Consider the following 26,392-nt stretch of genomic DNA (forward strand, 5'->3'; position numbering starts at 1 on the left):
CGTGCAGGACAGAGGGTTGGACACCTGCCTGATCAGCCTGGACCAGGAGAAAGCCTTTGACAGGATATCACACAGGTATATGAGAGATGTTCTCTCCAAAATGGGCTTTGGGGAGGGAATCTGCAATTGGATCAGACTGCTCTACACCAACATTGTCAGTGCAGTCTCAATCAATGGGTGGGAATCAGATAGCTTCCCAGTCAGATCTGGAGTCAGGCAGGGCTGCCCTCTCTCTCCTGCCTTGTTTGTGTGCTGCATAGAGCCATTTTCCGAGTCCATCAGGAAGGATGCAAGCCTGAGAGGGGTGACTATTCCTGGCAGCGGGGGCCTGCAGGTTAAGGCCTCCCTGTACATGGATGACGTCGCCGTTTTCTGCTCGGATCCGCTGTCCGTGCACAGACTCATGTGCATATGTGACCAGTTCGAACGGGCCTCGGGGGCCAAGGTAAACCGAGGCAAGAGCGAGGCCATGCTCTTCGGGAACTGGGTCGACCAATCCTCGATCCCCTTCACCGTCAGGACCGACCACCTGAAGGTGCTCGGTATTTGGTTCGGGGGGGGCTGGGGCGTGCGCCGAGTCTTGGGAGGAGCGTATCAGCAAAGTGAGGCAGAAACTGGGCAGATGGAAGCTACGGTCGCTCTCCATCGCGGGAAAAAACCTGGTCATCAGGTGTGAGGCACTGTCATTGCTACTATACATGGCACAGGTCTGGCCTATTCCCAGAACCTGTGCCGCTGCAGTCACCCGGGCCATCTTCCAGTTTATATGGAGGTCAAAGATGGACCGGGTCCGAAGGGACTCGCTGTATAAAGATCTGGGCAACGGGGGAAAAAATACACCCAATGCCATCCTCACCCTGATGGCCACCTTTGTTTGTGGCTGCATCAAGCTGTGCGTGGATCCCCGGTACGCAAACACCAAGTGTCACTACGTACTGAGGTTCTACCTGTCCCCGATGTTGCGAAGGATGGGCCTGGCCTCGCTGCCGCGGAACGCTCCGAGTAGTTGGACCATTCCGTATCACCTGTCCTTCGTGGAGAAGTTTATGAAGAAAAACACCTTTGACCACAAGTCCATCAGGAAGTGGTCAGCACGTAGTGTCCTTGAGACCCTTCGGGAAAAGGAGAGGGCGGATCCTAACGAGCGGTTCCCTGAGCAGACTGTCAAAGCCATTTGGCAGAATGCCTCATCGCCAGAACTTTCCAACAAGCACCAAGACATGGCTTGGCTGGTGGTGAGAAGGGCTCTGCCTGTGAGATCCTTTATGCACGCCCGGACTCTCAGCCGCACCGCACGCTGCCCTCGAAGCGGCTGCGGGGGGGGACGAGACTGTCACACACCTCCTTCTGGGATGTGCCTACACAGAGGAAGTCTGGACAGGAATGCAGTGGTGTTTGTCGAGGTTCGTCCCGAGCAGCGCCGTGACGCGGGACTCCGTGCTCTACGGCCTGTTCCCCGGGACGCACACCGAGACGAACATCAACTGCGCCTGGAGGATCATCAACTCGGTGAAGGACAGTCTCTGGGTGGTCCAAAACCTGCTGATCTTCCAGCTGAAGGAGTTGACCCCGACTGAGTGTTGCAGACTGGCACATTCCAAGGTCCAGGACTACGTGTTGAGGGACGCGCTGAAGCTTGGGGCAGCTGCCGCCAAGGCACGGTGGGGAAAGAAGAGCAGGGGGCCCACGCAGTCATTTGGGCTCCGCTGACGCCTCAGCTCAATGTAATCGCACCAACCTGTAAATATGAATGATTACTCTGTTTTCGGTGTGCAAACAAATGGAATGTTTACATATGTATGGCATGTCCAGTTGTACAGATCATCAAAGTATTTTATGAATAAAGTATATTTTTGTAATAAAACAAAAATAGGTGTCAGATAATCTGCATGGGGGTGCAGACAGCTACCCCAGAGGGGCAGGACCAGTGGCAATCGGACACAGGTAACCTCACAACTTGTTAAAAAAATGGGGATAAAAATTGCAAGTATTAATGTGCGCAGCATAAAATCGGCTACGCGATGTGTTTCAACACTGGCCTTCCTGGCCAACGTCAAAGCCGACGTCCTGTTCCTGCAGGAGTGTGGGATACCGCACCTCAGCAGTTACAGGAGATAGTCGAGCTTGTGGGCCCATGGACCGTCAGTGTGGTCGGGGGGCAACGATAACCGCTCCTCAGGCCTGGGTATCCTGTTGTGAGGAGGCAACTTCACCATCTCCGAGGTTAAGGAGGTGGTGGGCGGGCGCCTCCTCGTTGCTGATGTTACATACAGAAACGCTCCCGTGAGACTAATCAACATGTACGCCCCAGTGGGTAAGAGTGAACGGTTGGCCGTCCTGCAGCAGCTTCCACTGTTGCTGGCTACGTCCAGGCCGGTCATTCTGGCCGGAGACTTCAACTGTATCATCGATGCAGATGGACGATCCGGCAGGGGGGACAGTAAACTGGACGCCACGTCCAGAGCCCTGATGGACACGGTCAAAGATGCCAAGCTGCATGACGTCTTCAGCACCCCTGCAGACGGAGCGCAGCGTAGATACACCTGGTCACGAGCAGACGGGTCTATCCGCTCAAGGATAGATTACCTGTTTGTGTCCCGAACGCTCTCGGTCAGATCCACCGACGTCAAGCCGATATTCTTCTCTGACCACTGCCTCCTGCTGGCTGACTGTCACCTACAGGACGAGCAGCGGGCTGGTAAGGGAACGTGGAAACTGAACACTAAGCTGTTGACCCCGGGAAACATGAGGAGCTCAAGAGGGACTACGCAGGTTGGAGAACTGCGAAGCCCCTCTTTGAGTCCCCAGCGGACTGGTGGGAAACAGTAAAAGGGAACATCAAGAGGTTCTTCATCCTCAAAGGTGTTCAGGAGGCAAGAGAGAGGCGGGGAAAACTGTCCCAGCTCCAGGAAAGTATGCAGACCCTGCTCCTGCTGCAGACGATGGGGGTCAATGTCACGGAGGACCTCAAGGAGGTGAAGGGCCAGCAAGCCTCGCTCTTTGCCTCGGAGACCTCCAAGATAATCTTCCGGTCCAGGGTCCGCTCGGTGGAGCAGGACGAGACGTGCTCACGTTTCTTCTTCCAGAAGGTGCACAAAAAGAGCTCTGTGCTCAGCAGCCTGAAGGAAGAAGATGGCTCGATAATGTCATCTCAGGCTGACATCATGAGGATCAGTAAATCCTTCTATGCCAGTCTATATGACGCGAAGCCGACCGACAGCGCGGCCTCCCAGTCGTTCCTGTCCTCTATCACGGGGGTCTTAGACAACAGAACACGGGAGAGGCTGGACCAGCCGCTATCTCTGGATGAGCTGACCAAGGTCCTCGAGTCCTTCGAAAAGAATAAAATTCCCGGAAGCGATGGCTTACCGGTCGAGCTCTATTCCGCTCTGTGGGACTGATGACACTGCCAGTTCGCAAGGCGGCCAGGTCTGTCAATCAAAAGTTGGCACAGAGGCGGAGCGGAAGAGTCGGACATTGCACAGAGCCGTGGTAATAGGGGACTCCATCGTGAGAGGAACTGACCGGTGTTTTTGTGGCAGCAGACGGGACTTAAGGATGGTGTGTTGCCTTCCTGGTGTCAGGGTGAAAGACATCACAGACAGAGTGCAGGAAATCCTCAAGGATGAGGGTGAAGAGCCAGAGGTGGTGGTACATGTCGGCACAAATGATGTCGGGAAGAAGAGGAGGAACATACTACAGCGGGACTTTGGAGAACTAGGAAGAAGGCTGAAAAGCAGGACGTCCAAGGTGGTTATCTCCAGTTTGCTTCCAGTTCCTCGGGCTGGTGTGGCCAGAAACAGGGAGATAACGGACTTGAACATGTGGTTGGGGAACTGGTACAGGAAGCAAAGATTTAAGTTCTTGGATCACTGGGGTATATTTTGTGGTAAGCATAAATTCTACAAGAGAGACGGTTTGCACCTTAATAGGTTAGGGACCAGCATTCTGGCAGGCAGGTTTTCTACTGCAACACCGCTACATTTAAACTAGGTAGCGGGGTGAGGGGACAAACTGGATGTTTAAAAAGGAAATTGAAGGGAAAGTTAGAACAAGAGAAGTCAAGAAAGACAACTGTATCAATGAGGCAGAAAACTCAGAAAGGCATCATGCTGTAAGGTTGAGTGAAATAGGGGTTAATGGGAAGGGAGAGAGCAGTAACAAATTAAAAATACTATACATGAAGGCATGAAGCATTAGACATAAGATGGATGAGCTGGAGACTCTTTTGGAAATTGGCAGATACGATATTGTGGGGATAACTGAGACGTGGCTTCAAGTGGACAGGGCCTGGGAAATGAATATTCAAGGCTACACGTGCTATCATAAGGACAGACTGACGGGCAGAGGGGGTGGGGTGGCCCTGTTGGTAAGGGAGGATATTCAGTCCCTTGCGCGGGGCGACCTAGAATCAGGGGATGTAGAGTCAGTGTGGATAGAGCTGCGAAATACTAAGGGTAAAAAGACCCTCTTGGGAGTCATATACAGGCCCCCAAACAGTAGTCTGGATGTCGGATGTAAGTTGAATCAGGAGCTGAAATTGGCCTGTCGCAAAGATGTTACTACAGTTGTTATGGGGGATTTCAACATGCAGGTAGACTGGGAGAATCAGGATGGTATTGAACCTCAGGAAAGAGACTTTGTGGAGTGCCTCAGAGATGGATTCTTAGAGCAGCTGGTGCTGGAGCCGACAATTCTGGATCTGGTATTGTGTAACGAACCAGAATTGGTCAGAGACCTCGAAGTGAAGAAGCCATAATACATTAAGCTTCAATCTGCAATTTGAGAGAGAGAGGGTACAGTCGGAAGTAACAGTACTTCTGTTGAATAAAGGGAACTATGGAGCTATGAGGGAGGAGCCAGCCAAAGTTCAATGGTGCAATACCTTAGCAGGGATGACAGTGGAGGAACAATGGTGGATATTTCTGTGTATAATGCAGAAGTTGCAGGATCAGTTCATTCCTAAAAGGAAGAAAGATCCCAGGAGGAGGCAGGGGTGGCCGTGGCTGACGAGGGAAGTTAAGAAACATATAAAGTTAAAAGAGAAAAAGTATAACATAGCAAAGATAAGTGGGAAAACTGAGGACTGGGAAGCTTTTAAAGAGCAACAGAGGATTACTAAGAAGGAAATACGCAGAGAAAAAATGAGGTACGAAGGTAAACTGGCCAATAATATAAAGGAGGATAGTAAAAGCTTTTTTAGGTATGTGCAAGGCAAAAAAATGGTTAGGACTAAAATTGGGCCCTTGAAGACAGAAACAGGGGAATATATTACAGGGAACAAAGAAATGGCAGAAGAATTAAATGGGTACTTCAGATCTGTGTTCACTGGGGAAGACACAAGCAATCTCCCTGAGGTAACAGTGGCTGAAGGACCTGAACTTAAGGGAATTTATATTTGTCAGGATTTGGTGTTGGAGAGACTGTTAGGTCTGAAGGTTGATAAGTCTCCGGGGCCTGATGGTCTACATCCCAGGGTACTGAAGGAGGTGGCTCGGGAAATCGTGGATGCGTTGGTGATTACTTTCCAGAGTTTGATAGATTCAGGGTCGGTTCCTGAGGATTGGAGGGTGGCTAATGTTATACCACTTTTCAAGAAAGGTGGGAAAGAGAAAGCAGGAGATTATAGACCAGTTAGTCTGACCTCAGTGGTGGGAAAGATGCTGGAGTCTATTATAAAGGATGAAATTACAGCACATCTGGATAGTAGTAACAGGATAGGACAGAGTCAGCATGGATTTAAGAAGGGGATATCTTGCTTGACTAATCTTCTTGAATTTTTTGAGGATATAACTCTGAAGATGGACGAGGGAGATCCAGTATATGTAGTGTACCTGGACTTTCAGAAAGCTTTTGATAAAGTCCCACACAGGAGGTTAGTGAGTAAAATTAGGGCGCATGGTATTGGGGGCAAAGTACTGGATTGGACTGAAAATTGGTTGGCTGATAGGAAACAAAGGGTAGTGATAAACGGCTCCATTTCGGAATGGCAGGCAGTGACCAGTGGGGTACCGCAGGGATCCGTGCTAGGACCGCAGCTTTTTACAATATATGTTAATGATATAGAAGATGGTATCAGCAATAACATTAGCAAATTTGCTGATGATACAAAGCTGGGTGGCAGTGTGAAATGTGATGAGGATGTTAGGAGATTACAGGGTGACCTGGACAAGTTAGGTGAGTGGTCAGATGCATGGCAGATGCAGTTTAATGTGGATAAATGTATGGTTATCCACTTTGGTGGCAAGAACAGGAAGGCAGATTACTACCTCAATGGAATCAATTTAGGTAAAGGGGCAGTACAGAGAGATCTGGGTGTTCTTGTACACCAGTCAATGAAGGCAAGCACGCAGGTACAGCAGGTAGTGAAGAAGGCTAATAGCATGCTGGCCTTCATAACAAGAGGAATTGAGTATAGAAGCAATGATCATATTGAATGGCCTACTCCTGCACCTATTGTCTATTGTCTGTTGTCTATTGTCTATTGATTAGCCGGAACCTGCTGGAGGTGTATGTCAACATGCTTCAGGCAGGTACCATGAGTGAATCCATGAGGAAAGGCTCATCTACAAGCAGAAGGGGGAGAGGGAGGAAATTAGAAATTGGAGACCAATCTCACTGTTAAACATAGACTACAAAATCTTGTCAAAGGTCATCACCAACCGGGTCAGGTCTGCTCTGGGGTCGGTGATTCACCCTGACCAAACCTGTGCTGTACCGGGCAGGAAGATCGCTGAGAGTCTCGCACTCCTCAGAGATACGATCGCCTACGTGCAGGACAGAGGGTTGGACACCTGCCTCATCAGCCTGGACCAGGAGAAAGCCTTTGACAGGATATCACACACATATATGAGAGATGTTCTCTCCAAAATGGACTTCGGGGAGGGAATCGGTAATTGGATCAGACTGCTCTACACCAACATTGTCAGTGCAGTCTCAACCAATGGGTGGGAATCAGATAGCTTCCCAGTCAGATCTGGAGTCAGGCAGGGCTGCCCCCTCTCTCCTGCCTTGTTTGTGTGCTGCATAGAGCCATTTGCCGAGTCCATCAGGAAGGATGCAAGCCTGAGAGAGGTGACTATTCCTGGCAGCGGGAGCCTGCAGGTTAAGGCCTCCCTGTACATGGATGACGTCGCCGTTTTCTGCTCGGATCCGCTGTCCGTGCAAAGACTCATGTGCATCTGTGACCAGTTCGAACAGGCCTCAGGGGCCAAGGTAAACCGAGGCAAGAGCGAGGCCATGCTCTTCGGGAAGTGGGCCGACCAATCCTCTATCCCCTTCACCGTCAGGACCGACCACCTGAAGGTGCTGGGTATTTGGTTCGGGGGGGGGGCTGGGGCGTGCGCCAAGACCTGGGAGGAGCGGATCAGGAAGATGAGACAGAAACTGGGCAGATGGAAGCTACGGTCGCTCTCCATCGCGGGAAAAAAACCTGGTCATCAGGTGTGAGGTACTCTCGGTATTGTTATATGTGGCACAGGTCTGGCCTATTCCCAGAACCTGTGCTGCCACAGTCACCCGGGCCATCTTCCACTTCATGTGGAGATCAAAGATGGACTGGGTCCGAAGAGACACAATGTACAAAGACCGGTGCAATGCGGGAAAAAACACACCCAATGCCATCCTCACCCTGATGGCCACCTTTGTGTGTGGCTGCATCAAGCTGTGCGTGGATCCCCGGTACGCAAACACCAAGTGTCACTACGTACTGAGGTTCTACCTGTCCCCGGTGTTGCGAAGGATGGGCCTGGCCTCGCTGCCGCGGAACGCTCCGAGTAGTTGGACCGTTCCAGACTGGCACATTCCAAGGTCCAGGACTACGTGTTGAGGGGCGCGCTGAAGCTTGGGGCAGCTGCCGCCAAGGCGCGGTGGGGAAAGACCACCGTGTAACATCTGCCTGCCTAAAGAAGAACAGGGGGCCCGCGCAGTCATTTGTTCTCTGCTGGCACCTCAGCTCAAAATGTAATCGTACAGACCTGTGAAGAGGAATGATTACTCTGTTTTGATACGCAAAGAAATGGAATGTTTACAACTGGACTTGCCATACATATGTATAGATCAAAGTATTTATGAATAAAGTATATTTTTGAAATTAAGAAAAAGGATGTCAGATAATCATATGGGTTGGTACGAGGGAAATTCCAATCTTCTTCCCACCACCTCAGAAGATATGTTTTGGAGGAGGACTAATGGAGAACCATTACATTCTGACAACAATTCAGGCCCCTAAGTCGTCACTTAATGGCCTCACTTAAGGGCCTCACCCACCTTGACTGTAATTACTTCACCTCCAGGTGAAATGAGAAAGAGTTGGTCACTGGTAAACCGGGGAGCAGGCTATCCGTGTATATGTTTGTGTTTGTTAGTCACTGCATGTGTGCGTGTGCGCCTGCAGGTGTCTTTTGTTCCACAATAATTTATTCAAAACAAAAGCATTCAGCGGGACAAGGTGTAGCCAACCTGAAAAATACCCCATCCCCAAACAACGTCCACCTTTTCTTCAGTGGTGATCCTCCAGCCACCCTCATTACCATCACTGTGGAGGTACTGCCCTTTGATTGGTCAGCAACGTGAGGCAGGTCGGGACTATCTGCTTCAGGTTTGTAGCTCCAGCAGGAAGCCCGCCCTCAGCCAGCAGCCTGATCAACGTAAAACCTCCTGCTTGCTGGAACAGAGAAAATCTGCCTGAACCAGGTATTGCCGCAGTAAGCTGTAGCAGGAAGCTCTCCATGGGCAATTGCAGGTGAATCATGAGAGCAATGATAATGAAAACAAATAGTGGGCTTGGCTGACTCTGCTCAAGTGGCTTCCACCTTTAACCCTTTAACTCTTCAATGTTATAAACTTCATATGCTGTCTCGTAACCCGATGGCCAACTCTGCAACTGCACACGAGAAGTTGGGGTAATTGTTGGCAGATTCCACATTGGCTCTAAACCCAGTTGACCTCACATAAGACCATCTTACTGGTCCAAACAGATATATAAACAGTCTACATATAACTCTTATACAGACATTGGAGTTGGGTTGAGCAGGAGCAGTTGAAAAAGGAAAGGTAGGGAATTGTAGTTCCAAAATTGTATGCACATTGGCATTGAACACAAGTTAAATTATTAATATTTTTGTTTTCTGTATGTACTAGAAAATGTTCTGTTTGTTAGATGGTTGCAGTTCTAATAACATTGAAGAAGTTTGGAACCATTGCGGGTACAACAGTGCACTAGACTGGCACCCAATCCATCAGCTTCAACATTCACTTCCTTCACCACTATTGTACAGTGGCAGTTGTGTGTACTACCTACAAGAGGCACTGCCATTTCTTGGAAAAATTATTTTGACAGAATTTTCTCAACCTACGTCCTCAACCCCTTAGAAGAACAAAAGCCGCAGGTGGGATGTGAAGACCACCACTTTGGTTTACTCTTTCAGTCACTCACCATTCAACTTGGAACTGCATCATAGAATCATAGGATCCCTACAGTGTTGAAACAGGCCATTGGCCCAACAAGTTCACACCGACCCACCGAAGAGTAACCCACCCAGATCCATGCCCTTCCCCTGTTACCCTACATTTACCCCTGACTAATGCACCTAACCTACACATCCCTGAACACTATGGGCAGTCTAGCATGGCCAATTCACCTAACCTGCACATCCTTGTGACTGTGGGAGGAAACCCACACAGATACAGGGAGAATGTGCAAACTCTACACAGACAGTTGTCTGAGGCCAAAGATAGTGCACACAGCTGCCACTGTACAATAGTGGTGAAGGAAGTGGATGTTGAAACTGATGGAATAGGTGCCAATCTAGTGGGCGGCTTTATCCTAGATGGGTTCAAGCTTCTTCAATGTTATTGAAGCCACAACCATCCAACAAACATCACTCGGTCAAAATTCTGAAACTCCATCTCTTACAGAACTCGTTGCACGTACACCATAAGGACTGCACTGAGTGTTTCGAAAAAGTTCACCACCTCCTTCTCAAGGCAATTAAAAATGGACAATAAATGCCAGCCTTGCCAACACCACGTATACATTCTGTGCAGAAGTGAAATAAATACAAAATTATTAACAACACAGGAATTAGTTGATGGGATCAAAAGCTTCAAGCTGCCTTGTATGCTTTCTAACTGCTGCCATCAAGATGATGCAATGGAGAGTCAGCAAATGATACATTTTCCCACCTGCATTCCTGATATCAGTCACTATCGTTTGGGAGAGAGATCCATTGTAAAATGCATCAGCTCCTTCGTCTGCCAGAATCTGATAAGTTTCAGCTAATCTTGGAAATTTAATTATTTCATTTTCCTGGAGTATGTTCCCTTTGGAATTGCAAAATACTTCACTGTTAAGAGACAGACAAAATGTTGAGTAACAGAAGAGAATAGTACAATCAAACATGTTCAAGAGTTGCATTTTAGCAAAAGTGTACTGTGTATTGCCTTCCTTCCTCTGTGAGATGTGTATAAAAGCACAGTATGCTTTTCAGCCCTCCTTATTGAGTTAAGAACCAAAGTATTCCAGGTTCTGGTGTTACAAACCCTGCCACTAGCTTGGAAAAAAAATTTCAAGTGTCCAGTTAATAGCTACATGGTTGACACTTGATATCACACTTTAAGCCGTTTGCTATTAGAAACAGACTAAAACTATTTAGCTAAATACAATTTTTGAAATCATCTTTATGCTAAATTTAATTAAATCAGCCAATTAAATTACAGAATAGAACTTTTAATACAACTGAGAAAAACTCACCATCAAGTATATGTAAAACTGTCCTTTACGTAGATGTTCAATTCTCCTGTAATCAGTTCAAATGTTTCTTAACTCCTTAGGGTTTATTTTCAATCTTTTCCTTTCCCAGGCGGAAACTTTTAATTCTTGGTGCTTTTTCATACTACAGGCTTCTCGAGAGCCTTTTCTCTCTAACTCAACATCTTCCAGCCTCATTTTAACTCTTCACAGATTTGATCTTTCCAACCTATGCATGAGCTCACAACTACATTCCTGAATCACAGCCTCTTCCTGTTTGTTACTATTCATTCTCTGTCTAGATTAGAGTGGGAAATGTGTTGCTGGAAAGGCGCAGCAGGTCAGGCAGCATCCAGGGAACAGGAGAATCGACGTTTCGGGCATAAGCCCTTCTTCAGGAATGAGGAAAGTTTGTCCAGCAGGCTAAGATAAAAGGTAGGGAGGAGGGACTTGGGGGAGGGGCGTCGGAAGATTAGAGTGGTGCTGGAAAAGCACAGCAAGTCAGGCAGCATCCGAGGAGCAGGAAAATCGACGTTTCGGGCAAAAGCCCTTCATCAGGAATAGAGGCCTCCTTCATTTCCAGCATCACTCTAATCTAGACTCTGGTTTCCAGCATCTGCAGTCCTTGTTTTTACCACACTGTTCTTCCCCTCCAGATCCTTGCAAACTAACTTTCTGTCTGAGTTCTCAGGGATATCTCAGACGTTTCCTCTCAAAGCCCATCCACATGGCTATGTGAATCACACTGGCTTTGTATCCAGATGGAATCAGCTATTCTTGAGATGTGAATTCTCTTGTATCTTGAAAGCAAGTGGACACTTTAAAGCATAGCTGTTCACAACACGACATTCTTAACACTTTTCTGGGACTTTGGAGGCTCAATCTATTCGCTGTTAGCAAACAGTCTTGGCTCCAAATGTAAACACCTTATATCGTCTTCCCAGTAAAATATCTGGGCACCCTTAAATTCTAAATACCAAATCATTCAGACTGGCTGTCAGGCAGACATCAGAACAGGTCACATGATCCCCTTCATTTTAGCACCAAACTCAAAAAATAATAGATTCATAGTCCTTATGATTGTAACAATCATTTTTAAAAAAAAAAACGGTTGCACCTTAAGAGCTGTGGTAGGTATCATTTATATTAGACCCAAGCAGAACTTTGCCCTCACTGAATTCCAAAATGCATATTTTCCAGGGGAAGTGAATAGCTCATCATAGAATCCCTACAGTATGGGGGCAGGCCATTAGACCAAATGCATCCAAACCGACCCTCTGAACAGTAACCCACCCAGACCCATACTACTCTAGAATTCACTTCATTAATGCACCTGACCTACACATCCCTGAATACTGTGGGTAATTTAGCATGACCAATTCACCCTAACCTGCACATCTATGGACTGTGGGAGGAAACCCATGCAGACATGGGGAGAGTGTGCAAACTCCATACAAGCAGTTGTCCAAGACTAGAATCATACCCAGATCCCTGGTGCTGTGAGGCAGCAGTGCTAACCACTGAACCACCATGCTGTCCTGTGAATTGCTGCTTTCCAGAAAGCAGCAACTATAGAACTGGACAGTTTAACAGGGTAGGAGAAAGTGAGGGCTCCAGATGCTGGAGACCAAAGTCAAAGCACAGCCGGTCAGGCAGCATCCGAGGAGCAGGAGAGTCAACGTTTCATGCATAAACTGACGAAGAGCTTATGTTTGAAACATTGACTCTCCTGCTCCTCGGATGCTGTACTTTTCCAGAACCACCTTTTTGAGGTTAACAGTGTTGTTAAGAAGACAAATGGGACATTTGCCTTTCTCAGTCAAGGCACAGACTATAAGAGCAGGGAGGTTATGTTGGAGCTGTACAGATCTTTGGTTATGACACAGCTGGGGTACAGTGTGCAGTTCTGGTCACTGCATTATAGGAAGGATGTGATTGCTCTGGAGGGGACGCAGTGGAGATTCGCTAGGTGCTGCCTGAGATGAAGTATTTCAGCTATAGAGAGAGGCTGGATAAGCTTGGGTTGTTTTCTTTAATGCAGGTTGAGGGGCCCTGATAGAGATGTATAAGATTATGAGGGCATGGACATGGTACATAGAAAGCAGCAGTTCTCCTTCATCAAATATTAAAGTTCAAGGCAGGCCATTTAGGAGGGATTTGAGGAAAAGCATTTTTACCCAAAGGTGGATAGGAATATGAAATGTACTGCCAAGGATTGCAGTATCTAGATTAGTGTGGTGCTGGAAAAGCACAGCAGGTCAGGCAGCATCTGAGGAGCAGGAAAATCGACCTTTCGGGCAAAAGCCCTTCATCAGGAATGAAGGCAGGGAGTCTCTGGGGTGGAGAGATAAATAGGAAGGGAGATGGGGCTGGGGAGAAGGTAGCCAAGAGTACAATAGGTGGATGGAAGTGGGGATGAAGGTGATAGGTCATTGAGGAGGGTGGAGTGGATAGGTGGGAAGGAAGATTGACAGGTAGGGCAGGTCATGAGGATGGTGCTGAGCTGGAAGATTGGAACTGGGGTAAGGTTGGGGGAGGGGAAATGAGGAAACTGGTGAAGTCCACATTGATGCCCTGGGGTTGAAGTGTTCCGAGGCGGAAGATGAGGCATTCTTTCTCCAGGCGTCTGGTGGTGAGGGAGCGGCGGTGAAGGAGGCCCAGGACCTCCATGTCCTCGGCAGAGTGGTAGGGGGAGTTGAAATGTTAGGCCACAGGGCGGTGTGGTTGATTGGTGCGGGTGTCCCAGAGATGTTCCCTAAAGCGCTCAGCTAGGAGGCGTCCAGTCTCCCCAATGTAGAGGAGACTACATCGGGAGCAATGGATACAATAAATAACATTGGTGGATGTGCAGGTAAAACTTTGATGGATGCGGAAGGCTCCTTTGGGGCCTTGGATGGAGGTGAGGGAGGAGGTGTGGGCGCAGGTTTTACAATTCCTGCGGTGGCAGAGGAGGGTGCCAGGATGGGAGGGTGGGTTGTTGGGGGGCGTGGACCTGACCAGGCAGTCATGGAGGGAACGGTCTTTGCGGAAGGCGGAAAGGGGTGGGGAGGGAAATATATCCTCGGTGGTGGGGTCCGTTTGGAGATGCCAGAAATGTTGGCAAATGATATGGTTTATGCGAAGGTTGGTAGGGTGGAAAGTGAGCACCAGAGCGTTCTGTCCTTGTTACAGTTGGAGAGATGGGGTCTGAGGGCTGAGGGGAAGGATATGGATGAGATGCGTTCGAGGGAATCTTTAACCACGTGGGAAGGGAAATTGCGGTCTTTAAAGAAGGAGGCCATCTGGTGTGTTCTGTGATGGAACTGGTCCACCTGGGAGCAGATATAGCAGAGGCGGAGGAGTTGGGAGTACGGGATAGCATTTTTGCAGGAGGTAGGGTGGGAGGACGTGTAATCCAGGTAGCTGTGGGAGTCAGTAGGTTTGTAAAAAATGTCAATGTCGAGTTGGTCATCATTGATGGAAATGGAGAGGTCCAGGAAGGGGAGGGAGGTGTCAGAGATGGTCCAGGTGAATTTAAGGTCAGGGTGGAATGTGTTGGTGAAGTTGATGAACTGCTCAACTTCCTCATGGGAGCACGAGGTGGCACCAATGCAGTCATCAATGTAGCGGGAAAAGGGATGGGGAGTGGTGCCGGTGTAACTATGGAAGATGAAAGATAGCTGACAAAGAGCAGTGGATGTGGTGCACATGGATTTTAGCAAGGCATTTGATCAGGCTCATTCAGAAAGTAAGGAGGCATGGGATACAGAGAAACCTGTCTATCTGGATATAGAATTGGCTGGCCCAAAGAAGACAAGGGTAGTAGTCAATAGAAAGAATTCAGCCTGGACCATGGTGACTAGAGGTGTTCTGGGTTCAGGGATCTGTTCTGGGACCTTTGCTCTTTGTAATTTTTATAAATGATTTGGATGAGAAAGTAGAGGGGTGGGTTAGTAAGCTTGCCCATGATACCAAAGTGGAGTGGTGGAGAGGGTGGAAGGCTGTTATAGGTTGCAGTGGGGCATTGACAGGATGCAGACTTGGGCTGAGAAGTGGCAGATGGAGTTCAACCTGGGAAAGTGTGAGGTGATTCATTTTGGAAGGTTGAATATGAATGCAGAATATAGGGTTAAAGGCAGGATTCTTTGTGAAGGAACGGAGGGATCTTGGGGTCCATGTCCGTAGATCCCATTGTTAAGAAGGCATGTGGTGTGTTGGCTTTCATTAGCAGGGTGATTGAGATTAAGGGCTGCAACATTGTGCTGCAGCTTTATAAAGCCATGGTTAGACCACACTTGGAATATTGTGTTCAGTTCTAGTCCCCTCATTATAGGAAGGATGTGGAAACTTTAGAGTGGTGCAGAGGAGATTTACCAGGATACTACCTGCACTGGAGAGCATGTCTTATGAAGTTCAGGGAGCTACAGCTTTTCTCATTGGAGTGAAGAAGGTTGAGAGGTGACTTGATAGAGGTGTACAAGACAATGAGAGACATAGATAGAGTGGATAGCCAGAGACTTTTTCCCATGGTGGAAATTGCTATGATGAGGGGCATAATGTTAAGGTGATTGGAGGAAGGTTGCGGGGAGATGTCAGAGATAGGTTCTTTACACAGAGAGTGGAATGCACTGCCAGCAGTGGTTGTAGAGTCAGATACATTAGGGATATTTAAGCAACTCTTGGATAGGCACATGGAAGATAGTAAAGTGAAGGGTACGTAGGTTAGTTTGATCTTAGAGTAGGAAAAAAGGTTGGCACAATATCGAGGGCCAAAGGACTTGTACTGTACTGTACTGTTTTGTGTTCAGTATTGGTGTATAGGTGTGCTCTGTGTGCAGTCAGATTAATCCAAGCATTTTTATTGGAAATCCAAGCACATCATAAAGATTGAGAACTGATTGGAAAGAATGCATAAAATTAGAAATAGTGATTAGACAACTTCAAGCTTGGATTATAAAGGAAGACTCAGGGAATTAAGCAGTCCTGTCACTTTAAGATTTTGAAAGCGGAGACATTTATCTAAATTTGTGAGAGTTTTTTGGTGACATGAAGGCTGCAGAGATTTCTTATTGTATCTCTCCAAACTAAGCTCATTAACCACGTACTCATATGATATCTCTCATTTGCTATTCCCAGAAGAACTTGTCATTCACCAAATATCCTGCAATTCATGAGCAACCCTTACAGCACGGTCATCTTTAAAAGCTGTTTGTGCGCCTGGACAAGCAATGTCAGTCTGAAACTATTCTGTATGATTCTTCACATTTACCCTAGATATAGCAGAGAGGGGTATTTCAGCATCCCAGTTTGTGGGCAGGGACCTGTGTGTCCTACTGGTCAGGGTGGTGCTGAGGAGGGATTTCTCCTTCCCCTAGCATCAGACCAAACCATGCCCTTGCTGGTCTGAGATTTCCATCCAGGCTAAAGCAGTCTCAGCTTCTGGACGAATGGTCGGCACTGTAGGAAGAAGATCAGTGGCCTTCCCTGGATCAAGATGAGTTACCAATCTCCACCAATGAGGAAGAAGGGGAGCCTGACAAAGATGCTGAGCGATCAACATTGATGATGAGGAAGCCTGAGAAAACTTGACAGCAGCTAGATTTGAGGCTGATTGATTTTGCATTACCATCTGTGGACACTTGGAACAGTGAGACAAATGTGATGCAGAGGTGTCCCTATCCTCAGGGCAATAATTCTCCCCGTGTCTGCGTGGGTTTCCTCCGGGTGCTCCGGTTTCCTTCCACAGTCCAAAGATGTGCGAGTCAGGTGAATTTGCCGTGCCATAGTGCTAGGTGCATTAGATAGTGCACAAGTCTACACCGACCCCTCCAAAGAGTAACCCACCCAGACCCACTTCCCTCTGACTAATAACTCTTCCTAAATCCACCCAACTAATTCTAGTAGTTGGATGAGGAAGGATGGAAGAATGTACAATTGGAACATAAACACCAGCCTGGACTTGCTGGCCTGTGTGGCCTGTTTCTGTAATTCTTCACAAATGGATTTTTGAGTTATAAAATGTTGCCCAAAATGTTTATCAGACAAACAATCTCAAGAGTGAGCAGCCTGGATTTACAAATACCTTCAACACCCAATATGCAGAGAATCACATTGCTGTATCTTACCACAAAGACTGGTCTTTCTCAATGTCGACCTTATTTTTGTTTATGGCATCTGCAAGAGACCGACTAATGGGGAATCCTTCTTTGGCAAGTTTGATGCTTGGTTCAAATAACTGTTTCCATGGTAACCGTCCATGTCTTTCATGTGCTAATTGGTATCCTCGGATTTCACCAGGAACTGCTATGGCCAATCCTCCTGTCAGTAAGTCCAAAATTAAACAGTAAGCTTGTGATTAAAATGATACCTTTGCAGTTCAATGCATTGATTTACAAGTTGTTTGGTCATGTATATCGCGCTGAGTAATGATTAGACCCAAAGAAGAACTTGATTATTTTCAATTATTAAGATGCTCCAAGTAAACCAAAGCTTTCACCTTGGCATCAACTTTTGATGCTTCATAATATACATTGAGATAATTTTGAACAATGTTCATCACCATTCATGACTCCTGAGATACTGCAGCATGACCTGGATAATATCCAGGTTGGGCAGCTAGTGGTAAGTAACATTCAGATACAAGTAACAAGTGTCAAGTAACAACCATCGATTGCCCTTTAACATTCAATGTATTCCCATGCGGAGTCCCCACTATCAACATCTTGGAAGTTGCCGTTTACCAAAAACTGAACTGTCCTAGTCATATACATACAGTGACTACAAGAACAGTTCGGAAGTTAGGAATCTTGCAGGATTAACTCAACTCCTGAGTCCCGGTGCCTACTCACCATCTGCAAGCTGCAAGTCAGCATCATGGTGGAATACTGTATTCCCCAATTGCCCTGGATAAGTTCCAATAAACCTCAAGAAGCTTAATACCATCCAAGATTAAGCAGCCCATTGGGCTGACACCACACCCATAAACATTGACTCCTACATTAATGATGCTCTGTCACAGCACTGTGTACCATCTACTAGATCTTTTTAGAGACTGCAGAGCTCTGGGATGCAGACTGATCTGGATTTTCTTATGCATGATTCACAAAGGGCTACTATAATAGTGTCATCGTTTACAATGAGGGAAATAAAATACAAAAGTAGGGAAGGTCATTTGTACAGGGCATTGGTAAGACCACATTTGGAGTAATGTGTAGAATACTGGCCTCCTTATTTAATGATAGATGTAAATGCTTTGCAGGCAGTTCAAAGAAGGTTTAGATTAGATTAGATTAGATTAGATTACTTACAGTGTGGAAACAGGCCCTTCGGCCCAACAAGTCCACACCGACCCACCGAAGAGCAACCCACCCAGATCCATTCCCCTACATTTACCCCTTCACCTAACACTACGGGCAATTTGATTAAATTAGATTCCCTACAGTGTGGAAACAGGCCCTTCGGCCCAACCAGTCCACACTGACCCTCCGAAGAGTAACCCACCCAGACCCATTTCCCTCTGACTAATGCACCTAGCACTATGGGAAATTTAGCATGGCCAATTCACCTGACCTGCACATCTTTGGACTGTGGGAGGAAACCAGAGCACCCGGAGGGAACCCACGCAGACACGTGCCTGGATACTATGCTAATCCCTGGAAAAGAGTAGGATCTTGGTTTGTATCTGCTGAAATTTAGAATGTTAAGAAGCAACTTAGTTGAAACCTACAAGATCCTGAGCGGCAAAATCAGAATTTGCTGGAAAAGCTCAGCAGGTCTGGCAGCATCTGTGAAGAGAAATCAAAGTCCATGTTTTGGGTTCATCTGAGGAAGGGTTACCAGACCTGAAACATGAAATTTGATTTCTCTTCACATGCTACCAGACCTGCTGAGTTTTTCCAGCAGCTTCTGTTTTGTTTCTAATTCACACCATCCAGAGTTCTTTCCGTTTTTATCAAAGGTCCTGAGGGGTTTTTGCAGGGCAAGTTTGGAATGGATGTTTCGTCTTGCAGGACAATCTAGAAATAGGGGTTCCTGTTTAAAAATAAGTCATCAACCAGTTGAGCCAGCGATGATGAGAATTTTGTTTCTGATATTTTTTTCAATGTGAATCATTGGAATTCTCTTCCTTAAAGGGCAATCGATTCTTGGTTAGCAAGGGGGTGAAAGGTTATTTAGGAGTAGGCAGGAAAGTGGAGTAATCAGATCAGCCATGGGATCTTACTGAATGGTGGAGCAGACCTGAGGAGATGAAGAGCTTACTCCTGCTCCTAATTTTATTTTATCGAACTTTCTGTTTTCTGAACCTGGTGATAGAATGCATGTAACCACATTAACAAGACAAGGCCACAAGTAAGGTCAGAAATACAATATGAAACCACCTATACACAGTTTTGATGCCAGGAAACTCAAAACCCGTTAAGATCAACTCTAGAGTGCCTGATTTATTGCTTTTTAACCTTCGGCATAAGGGGAGGTATCTTCAATAACAACTAAACCCCCTCCTACCAGTGAGAAAGGCTGTCTGATCAAGCACCAATCAGCCACTTCAGTGCTGGCAAGGGAGTTACCCAGTCAGTCAGCTGCCTTGACACTGAGGTCCCATCCTCTCTGGAGCTGCTGGCCTTACAGAGAGAACAATATGTTTCAGAGGCCACAAGGAACTGCAGAGCATCACAGGTTGTACAGCATGAGAAGCTGGACTGGCAACAAGCTTTCATAATCCAGAGATTGCAACGTGGGAGAGAGGGTTTTGGACAGTCAGAACCAAGGGCAGGAGGGCAGGTTTCAGGCCAAACTCTTGACTCCTCCCTTAGATTGGGGAAAATGGAGGTTCATTCTGACCTGGCAGGCAGACTGACCTGGGATCCTGTCAGAAAAACAGACACTTTTCCCACCTGCTGCGAAGACAGATAATTGGGTTGGTGGCTGGCTGAGGCCCTGAAAAGACTGTTAATTAACTACTTAAGGGCCTTAAGCGATGACACGTTGGGAAGGTTGCCCATGAATTTTAGATCTTGATTACTGAGCTGGCAGCAAAGGGATGGTGCCTCACCAGAGGCATCTTGCCAACCCCACAACCTTTAGGGAGGGGTCAATTCCACCCAAAGAGTCCATTGCCCAAGAAGATTACAACTTGTTTTGGAAAAGTTGGAGGCTCCCACAGTGACTTTATTTAACAAGAAATGAAACTTATCAACTAGAAGATCTCAGCTTTGACCCACAGTCTTCACAGGGATAACCAAACCAATGCAGGAATACCAATGCTGTAATCACTCTCAGGGCCCCGAGATGTTGAATAGGCTAAATAAGATACCCACTGCCAATTATTACCCAGTAATTCCTCATTGTTAAGTAAGCTGCTGACATGAACATCAATAACACATGAATAATACCGGTTTTTGCAAGTTATCAAAAGACTCCTCTGAAGGAGGCCACAGAAAATAATCAGAGCTTTAAGTAGAAATGGAAAGCAGGGAAAAAAGCAGCTGATTTCAGCCAGCTTTTGGAATGCTGTAGCATTTTCATCAGAAACCTGGTTCCATTAAATTCAGGTTTCACTAGCGGGAGTGAATTAGATGTCAACAGCAATGTATTGATTACTGTTCTAGTCATTACCTTTAAAAGAAGCTTCATCTGTTTTATTGATAAACATATCCTGTGATGCATTATTTGGGGCCACTTCTCTGGCATTAATACTTTCTACTTTTCCTGAAAAATAGGAAAAAGTGATATCAAATCATAAGATTACAAAGAACAAAGAAAATTACAGCACAGGAACAGGCCCTTCGGCCCTTCAAGCCTGCTCCTTTCCATATCCTCTATCTAAACCTGCTGCCTATTTTCTAAGGATCTGTATCCCTCTGCTCCCTGTCCCTTCATGTATCTGTCTAGATACATTGTAAATGACGCTATCGTGCCTGCCTCTACCACCTCTGCTGGCAACGCGTTCCAGGCCCCCACCACCCTCTGCGTAAAAAACTTTCCATGTACATCTCCCTTAAACCTTTCCTCTTGAACTAGTGACCCCTAGTAATTGAGTCCCCCACTCTAGGAGAAAGCTTTGTGCTATCCACCCTGTCTTTATCTCTCATGATTTTGTAAACCTGAATCAAGTCCCCCTTCAATCTCTGTCTTTCTAATGAAAATAATCCTAATCTACTCAACCTCTCTTCATAGCTAGCACCCTCCATACCAGGCAACATCCTGGTGGACCTCCTCTGCACCCTCTCCAAAGCCTCCACATCCTTTTGGTAATGTGGCGACCAGAACTGTATGCAATATTCTAAATGTGGCCGAACCAAAGTCTTATTCAACTGTAACATGATCTGCCAACTCTTTACTCAATACCCCGTCCGATGAAGGAAAGCAGGCCGTATGCCTTCTTGACCATTCTATTGACCTGCGTTGTCACCTTCAGGGTACAATGGACCTCAACACACAGATCTCTCTGTATATCATTTTTCCCCAGAGCTTTTCCATTTACCATATAACTCGCTCTTGAATTGGATCTTCCAAAATGCACCACCTCGCATTTGCCCGGTTTAAATTCCATCTGCCATCTCTCCACCTAAATCTCCAATCTGTCTGTATTCTGCTGCATTCTCTGACAATCCCTTCATTATCTGCTACTCCAACAATCTTAGTGTCATCTGCAAACTTGCTAATCAGACCACTTATACCTTCCTCCTTTCACCAGAATTACATTACAGGTTAAATTTTGTGTTTAGCATTCATAGCAAAAGTGAGCGTGCAACATGAGAAAATGTCTCAATCAGCATGAAAGTACCGTGAAGGTGATTTTAACGCTAACGGCCCAATAAAAAAGTCGGAGTCACCAAGGTCATTTACCTGCTCTCGAACTGCACCAAATCACCAACCATGATTTTTTTTATCTGGAAATGTGTTGCTGGAAAAGTGCAGCAGGTCAGGCAGCATCCAGGGAACAGGAGAATCGACGTTTCGGGCATAAGCCCTTCTTCAGGGCATGATTTTTTTTATGCAGACGTCTGGATAGCAAGGACCTTTTCCAAATATACAACTTGGGTTTAAGCAGAAGGAAACGTTGTGGCTTTCCCGTCAGTCGAGAGAGAATCGGGATCTACAGGAAAGGTGTCTCTAGGCCTAAACAGGTAGTTTATTTTCTTTCCTCTGTGGGCCCAGGAAGGACAGGAATCCTTCTTTAGGTCTAATAGAGAACAGGCGAAACCTCCTGCTCAAGATTCCCTGTCCCACCTTTGCTTCCTAAACATCCTGCCTACTGCCCTGAATGAGGTAAAGTACTGTTTTGGGGAGCAACAGAAAGCCATGACATCCTGGCCATTGTTTATCCCTGAGCCAATCCAGTAAAAGCGACTATCTGAAAGTTAGTGCTGTTTGGGGTATCCTGCTGCTGTGTTTCTGACAGTGTAGTCAATACACTCCATACGTAATTCATTGCAAAGTATTTTGAGACCTCCTGAGATCATGTACAATACGATATAAAGACTGGCCCTTTCTTTTCTTTTTGTGTTCCAACATGGGGTAAACCCTCTGCTAAATTTAAACCAGCAACCAGTTCTCCCCCAACTGTTCAAGTTTTCCTGGTCTTATACCCCCATAGCATTGGATTGTGTCATTGGCTTCCAAAATTGTCAATATACTATATTGCTGTTTGGTTTTTTGATATAATTTAAACTGATTGGCCTAATTCGAATTTGTTTTTTTGTCTCCAGGCAACCAGCTACACTATCTGCTGGCCCACATATTATATTGTATCTTGTTGAGAACATTTGGCGCTGTCAGGGGGGTTCTGCTAGCTTTCAACTCTCTTAAAGGTACAGTACACCCACATCTTCTTAACACTTAAATATCATTGCATATCACTGAGTCAAGACCCTGGAATCATCAACCCTATAACCATTCTCAAAGCACCACAACTACTTGCACACTCAGGGATGGGCAGAAATGTAGTTTTATCCATGCCTCACCCATCATAAGAGGGTATGAAAAATACATTTGGAGTCGAGTTCCCAGATTAAATTTTGTCCAAGAAGGCAGGCAATTTTATATCTTTGTTAGTCAATGTTTAAAAATGTATTTAACTTATTTTTCACATCAACCTTTTCAGAGATGTTATCACACAATTCTGGAGTAGGTGACCCTTGAACCTGGACCTCTCAGTCCAGGATAGAGGGACCACCATAGGCCACAAGAGGGACCCTAGTCACTCAATTATGGTAAAAGTACCAAGTAAAAGCACCTGATACCATATCAAAAGAACTGGTAGAGAGGGTCAGTCGCGCACTAAAACTGACGCACGTGCTGAGTGCAAAGATTGTCCAGAGCATTGTCATTACTGTGACAGGGACATGGGAAGGTACCAACATTCTCGACAATTCTCATCATTTTAATTACTGTAATGCTGTTGACTATATGGTATATTAATGGGCAGAGAAACCTGATTAAGGGAAAACATTGATGAGTAAAATGTTAAGCCAAAACGCCGATATTACTCAGAAATCTCCACAGATTTGCAGCAATGTTCGATGAGTTGCATTCATCAGTGGTTTACACTCCCGAATGAGAATATCATGGACTAATTTTTGCTTGTTAGCAAAGTCGGCACATATTTCCATATCCGAAAAGTGTGGTACTGGAAAAGCACAGCCAGTCAGGCAGCGTCTGTGGAGCAGGAGAACTGACATTTTGAGCATAAGCTCTTCATCCTGAAATGTCGATTCTCCTGCTCCTCGGATGCTGCCTGACCGACTGTGCTTTTCCAGCTCCACACTCTTCAACTTGGATCTCCAGCATCGGCAGTGCTCACTTTCTCCCATATTTGCATATCCACTGTTTAATCCTCTGTAAAATGGATGCAGTGTGCAGAAACTACTTGGAAATTTGAGTCTTGCCTTTCCATAAACAGCTCTGGCTGGTGGAGTGGTAGGAAAATGACAAGGTGTCTGTATTGTTCAGTTCTTTGGATGGCTCATGTCTGCAGTTGTTCCCATTTTTCTTTGGAAGTCATAGCATCCGTAGTGGAAAGAATAAGAAGCTGATGTCAGTAATGGTGATCATGACCATAATGGATTGTCATTAAACTGCATTTGGTTCAACAGTGATTATTTGGGAGGGGAATTTGCCATCGTTAGCTGTCTGACCTATGTGATTTGTCATTTGGTTGTATTAAATCATTACACATAACTATAATAAGAGTAAACCCCAGGACCAACTATCATCAAACATTGGGAATATCCATCCCAGTTGAAACTTTATTGCTGGAACAGCACAGCAGGTCAGGCAGCATCCAGGGAACAGGAGATTCGACGTTTCGGGCACAGGCCCTTCTTCAGGAATCATTCCTGAAGAAGGGCCTGTGCCCGAAACGTCGAATCTCCTGTTCCCTGGATGCTGCCTGACCTGCTGTGCTGTTCCAGCAATAAAGTTTCAACTTTGATCTCCAGCATCTGCAGACCTCACTTTCTCAGGCAACTCTGCTAAAGCCTCCTCACCAACATCTGGAAAGTTGTGCAAAAATTAGACAGATGTTCCAGACCAACACCAGCCTGTTGTGGAAGGAGTGAATGATGAGGCTGAAGGATGCAGAATTCTTAGTCTCTGACCACCTCTTGTAGCCACAGTATTTATGACTGGTCCAGTTCAGTTTCTGGTCAGTGGTAACCCCCAGGATGTTTATAAATTTTGTCATTCAAATTTCTATCATCTGAAACATATCGTTTTTGTTTTATTAAAGGTATGCCTCAATTTTGTTAGCTATCTTTTCACATGGCATTTTGCGAAATGCTTTTCATAAATCAGTACAGGTAGTATCAAACTATTCCCCTTCATTACTTTGTCAAAAATATCAATTAGATTAATCAAACACAGCCTGTATCTTACCTATCCATGCTGACTCTTAATTACCTCAAACCCCTCGAAGTGCCTGTTTTTGTATCCTCCAGTTAATGTTTCTAAAATCTTACCCATATCTGATGTCGAACTTACTAGTCTGGAGTTCCTCAAAATGTCTTTCCTGCATCTTTCTTGAGCAACAGTTTCACATTTGCTAAGTTTCTCAATCTCTAACACTTCTCTCATATCTCGCAAAGATTGGAAGATTAAGGCAAATAGGTAGTGTGTTAAAAAAAGGCATATGGCATGCTTCTCTTTATTGGTTGGAGCATTGAGTACAGGTGTTCGGGTGTCATGTTACACCTTTATAAGACTTTGGTTAGGCCACACATAGTGTATTATGCTCAATTCTGGTCGCCACTTTCAGGGAAAATTTGGAAGCTTTGGAGAGGGTCAGCAGAGGTTCACTAGGATGCTGCCTGGATTGGAAAGGATGAGCTATAAGTAGAGGATGCAAAAGGTCTGAATGTTTTCTCTGGAGCATTGGAGGCTGAGAAGAGATGTGAGGGGCAAGGTTTTTTGCACAGAGAGTGGTAGGAGACTGGAATGCACTACCAGGAATAGTGGTGGAGGCAGATAAGATAGGGGCTTTTAAGGGACTTTTAGATGAGCACATAACTATGCAAGAAATGCAAGGATATGGACCAAAGGGCAGATAGAAGGGATTAGTTTAATTTGGCATCATGTTTGTGTGACAATGCTTTAAAAAGATTATTTTGTCCTTGGTTTTTTTTTGAAGAGAGGTTATAATGACAGAGGTACCAAAGAGTCTACTTTAACAGTGGCCAGCTTGTCCAGTTCAGGTTTTTTCTGGTTTGGTTTTAACTGTAGCTGTCAAAAGATGTGTGAGTCCAGGGGAGCAAGCTTCACAAAATAATTCCTCTGACTTTTTTCTGAATTCTCTCTTTGGATGTTGTTCCCTCCTGCCTGTAAGAATCTGTGTTTGAATTTGCCTTTTTGCCAAAGGGTGTGTTTATGGGATATTTCTGAGTTGGAACAATTAGTTAGTTAAGCTGCAGTATTGGGTTGGTGGATTTTTCTGATAGTTACGTTATTCAAAATTCCGGTTTCTTTTCTGGAGGTGGAAGAAGTGACTTTGGGGGGTTTTACAAAAGGTGAGCAAGGCAAAGGTGTTGGAACTGACAGGTAAGTTAGAGCTGGGTATGCCTTCGTCTGTGAGAACAGGAGAGATAATTACAGCAATAGCTCGACATTTAAATTTGCTGGAAACACTATTGGAATCTTTGGAAATGGATAGAGTTCAATTTGAGATGAAGCAGCTTGAACAGGAAGGGGAACTGAAAAAGTTTGAATTATGGTTAAAAGCAGAGGAAAATGAAAAGGAGAAACCATGTTCATTCTAAAAGATGAGAGACTTAACAAACAATCCAGATCTTTTTCGATATATGATTTCAGGTGCATCACACTGTAACTATTTGCTATAAATTCTGTGTCTTATGATTTTATTCTCCGCAACCACCTGATGAAGGAGCGTCGCTCCGAAAGCTAGTGCTTCCAAATAAACCTGTTAGACTATAACCTGGTGTTGGGTGATTTTTAACTTTGTCCACCCAGTCCAACATCGGCTTCTCCACATCATGCCACCCAGACCCATTCCCCTCCCCTAATACATTACATTTAACCCTGACTAATGCACCTAACCTATACATCCCTAAACACCATGGGGCAATTTAGCATGGCCAATTCACCTAACCTGCACACCTTTGGATTGTGGGAGGAAACTGGAGCACCCGGATGAAACCCACACAGACA

General features: G+C 45.8%; 1 protein-coding gene across 1 annotated transcript in view; it reads right to left on the reverse strand.

The window, feature by feature from the left end:
- Positions 1-26,392, reverse strand: part of LOC122562432 (glutathione hydrolase 1 proenzyme-like) — a 117,547-nt gene that overhangs the window by 41,261 nt on the left and 49,894 nt on the right. The window contains exons 2-4 of the mRNA XM_088000337.1: positions 20,345-20,437; positions 16,855-17,047; positions 10,186-10,346 (exon numbers count right to left, since the gene is read on the reverse strand). Of these exons, the coding sequence (XP_087856463.1) occupies positions 10,186-10,346; positions 16,855-17,047; positions 20,345-20,437 (447 nt within the window). The remainder of the gene's footprint in view (positions 1-10,185; positions 10,347-16,854; positions 17,048-20,344; positions 20,438-26,392) is intronic.

The sequence above is a fragment of the Chiloscyllium plagiosum genome, unplaced genomic scaffold (assembly GCF_037043375.1).
Source record: "Chiloscyllium plagiosum isolate Xiang-an unplaced genomic scaffold, Cpla_swu_hap1 HiC_scaffold_24, whole genome shotgun sequence".
NCBI lineage: Eukaryota > Metazoa > Chordata > Chondrichthyes > Orectolobiformes > Hemiscylliidae > Chiloscyllium > Chiloscyllium plagiosum.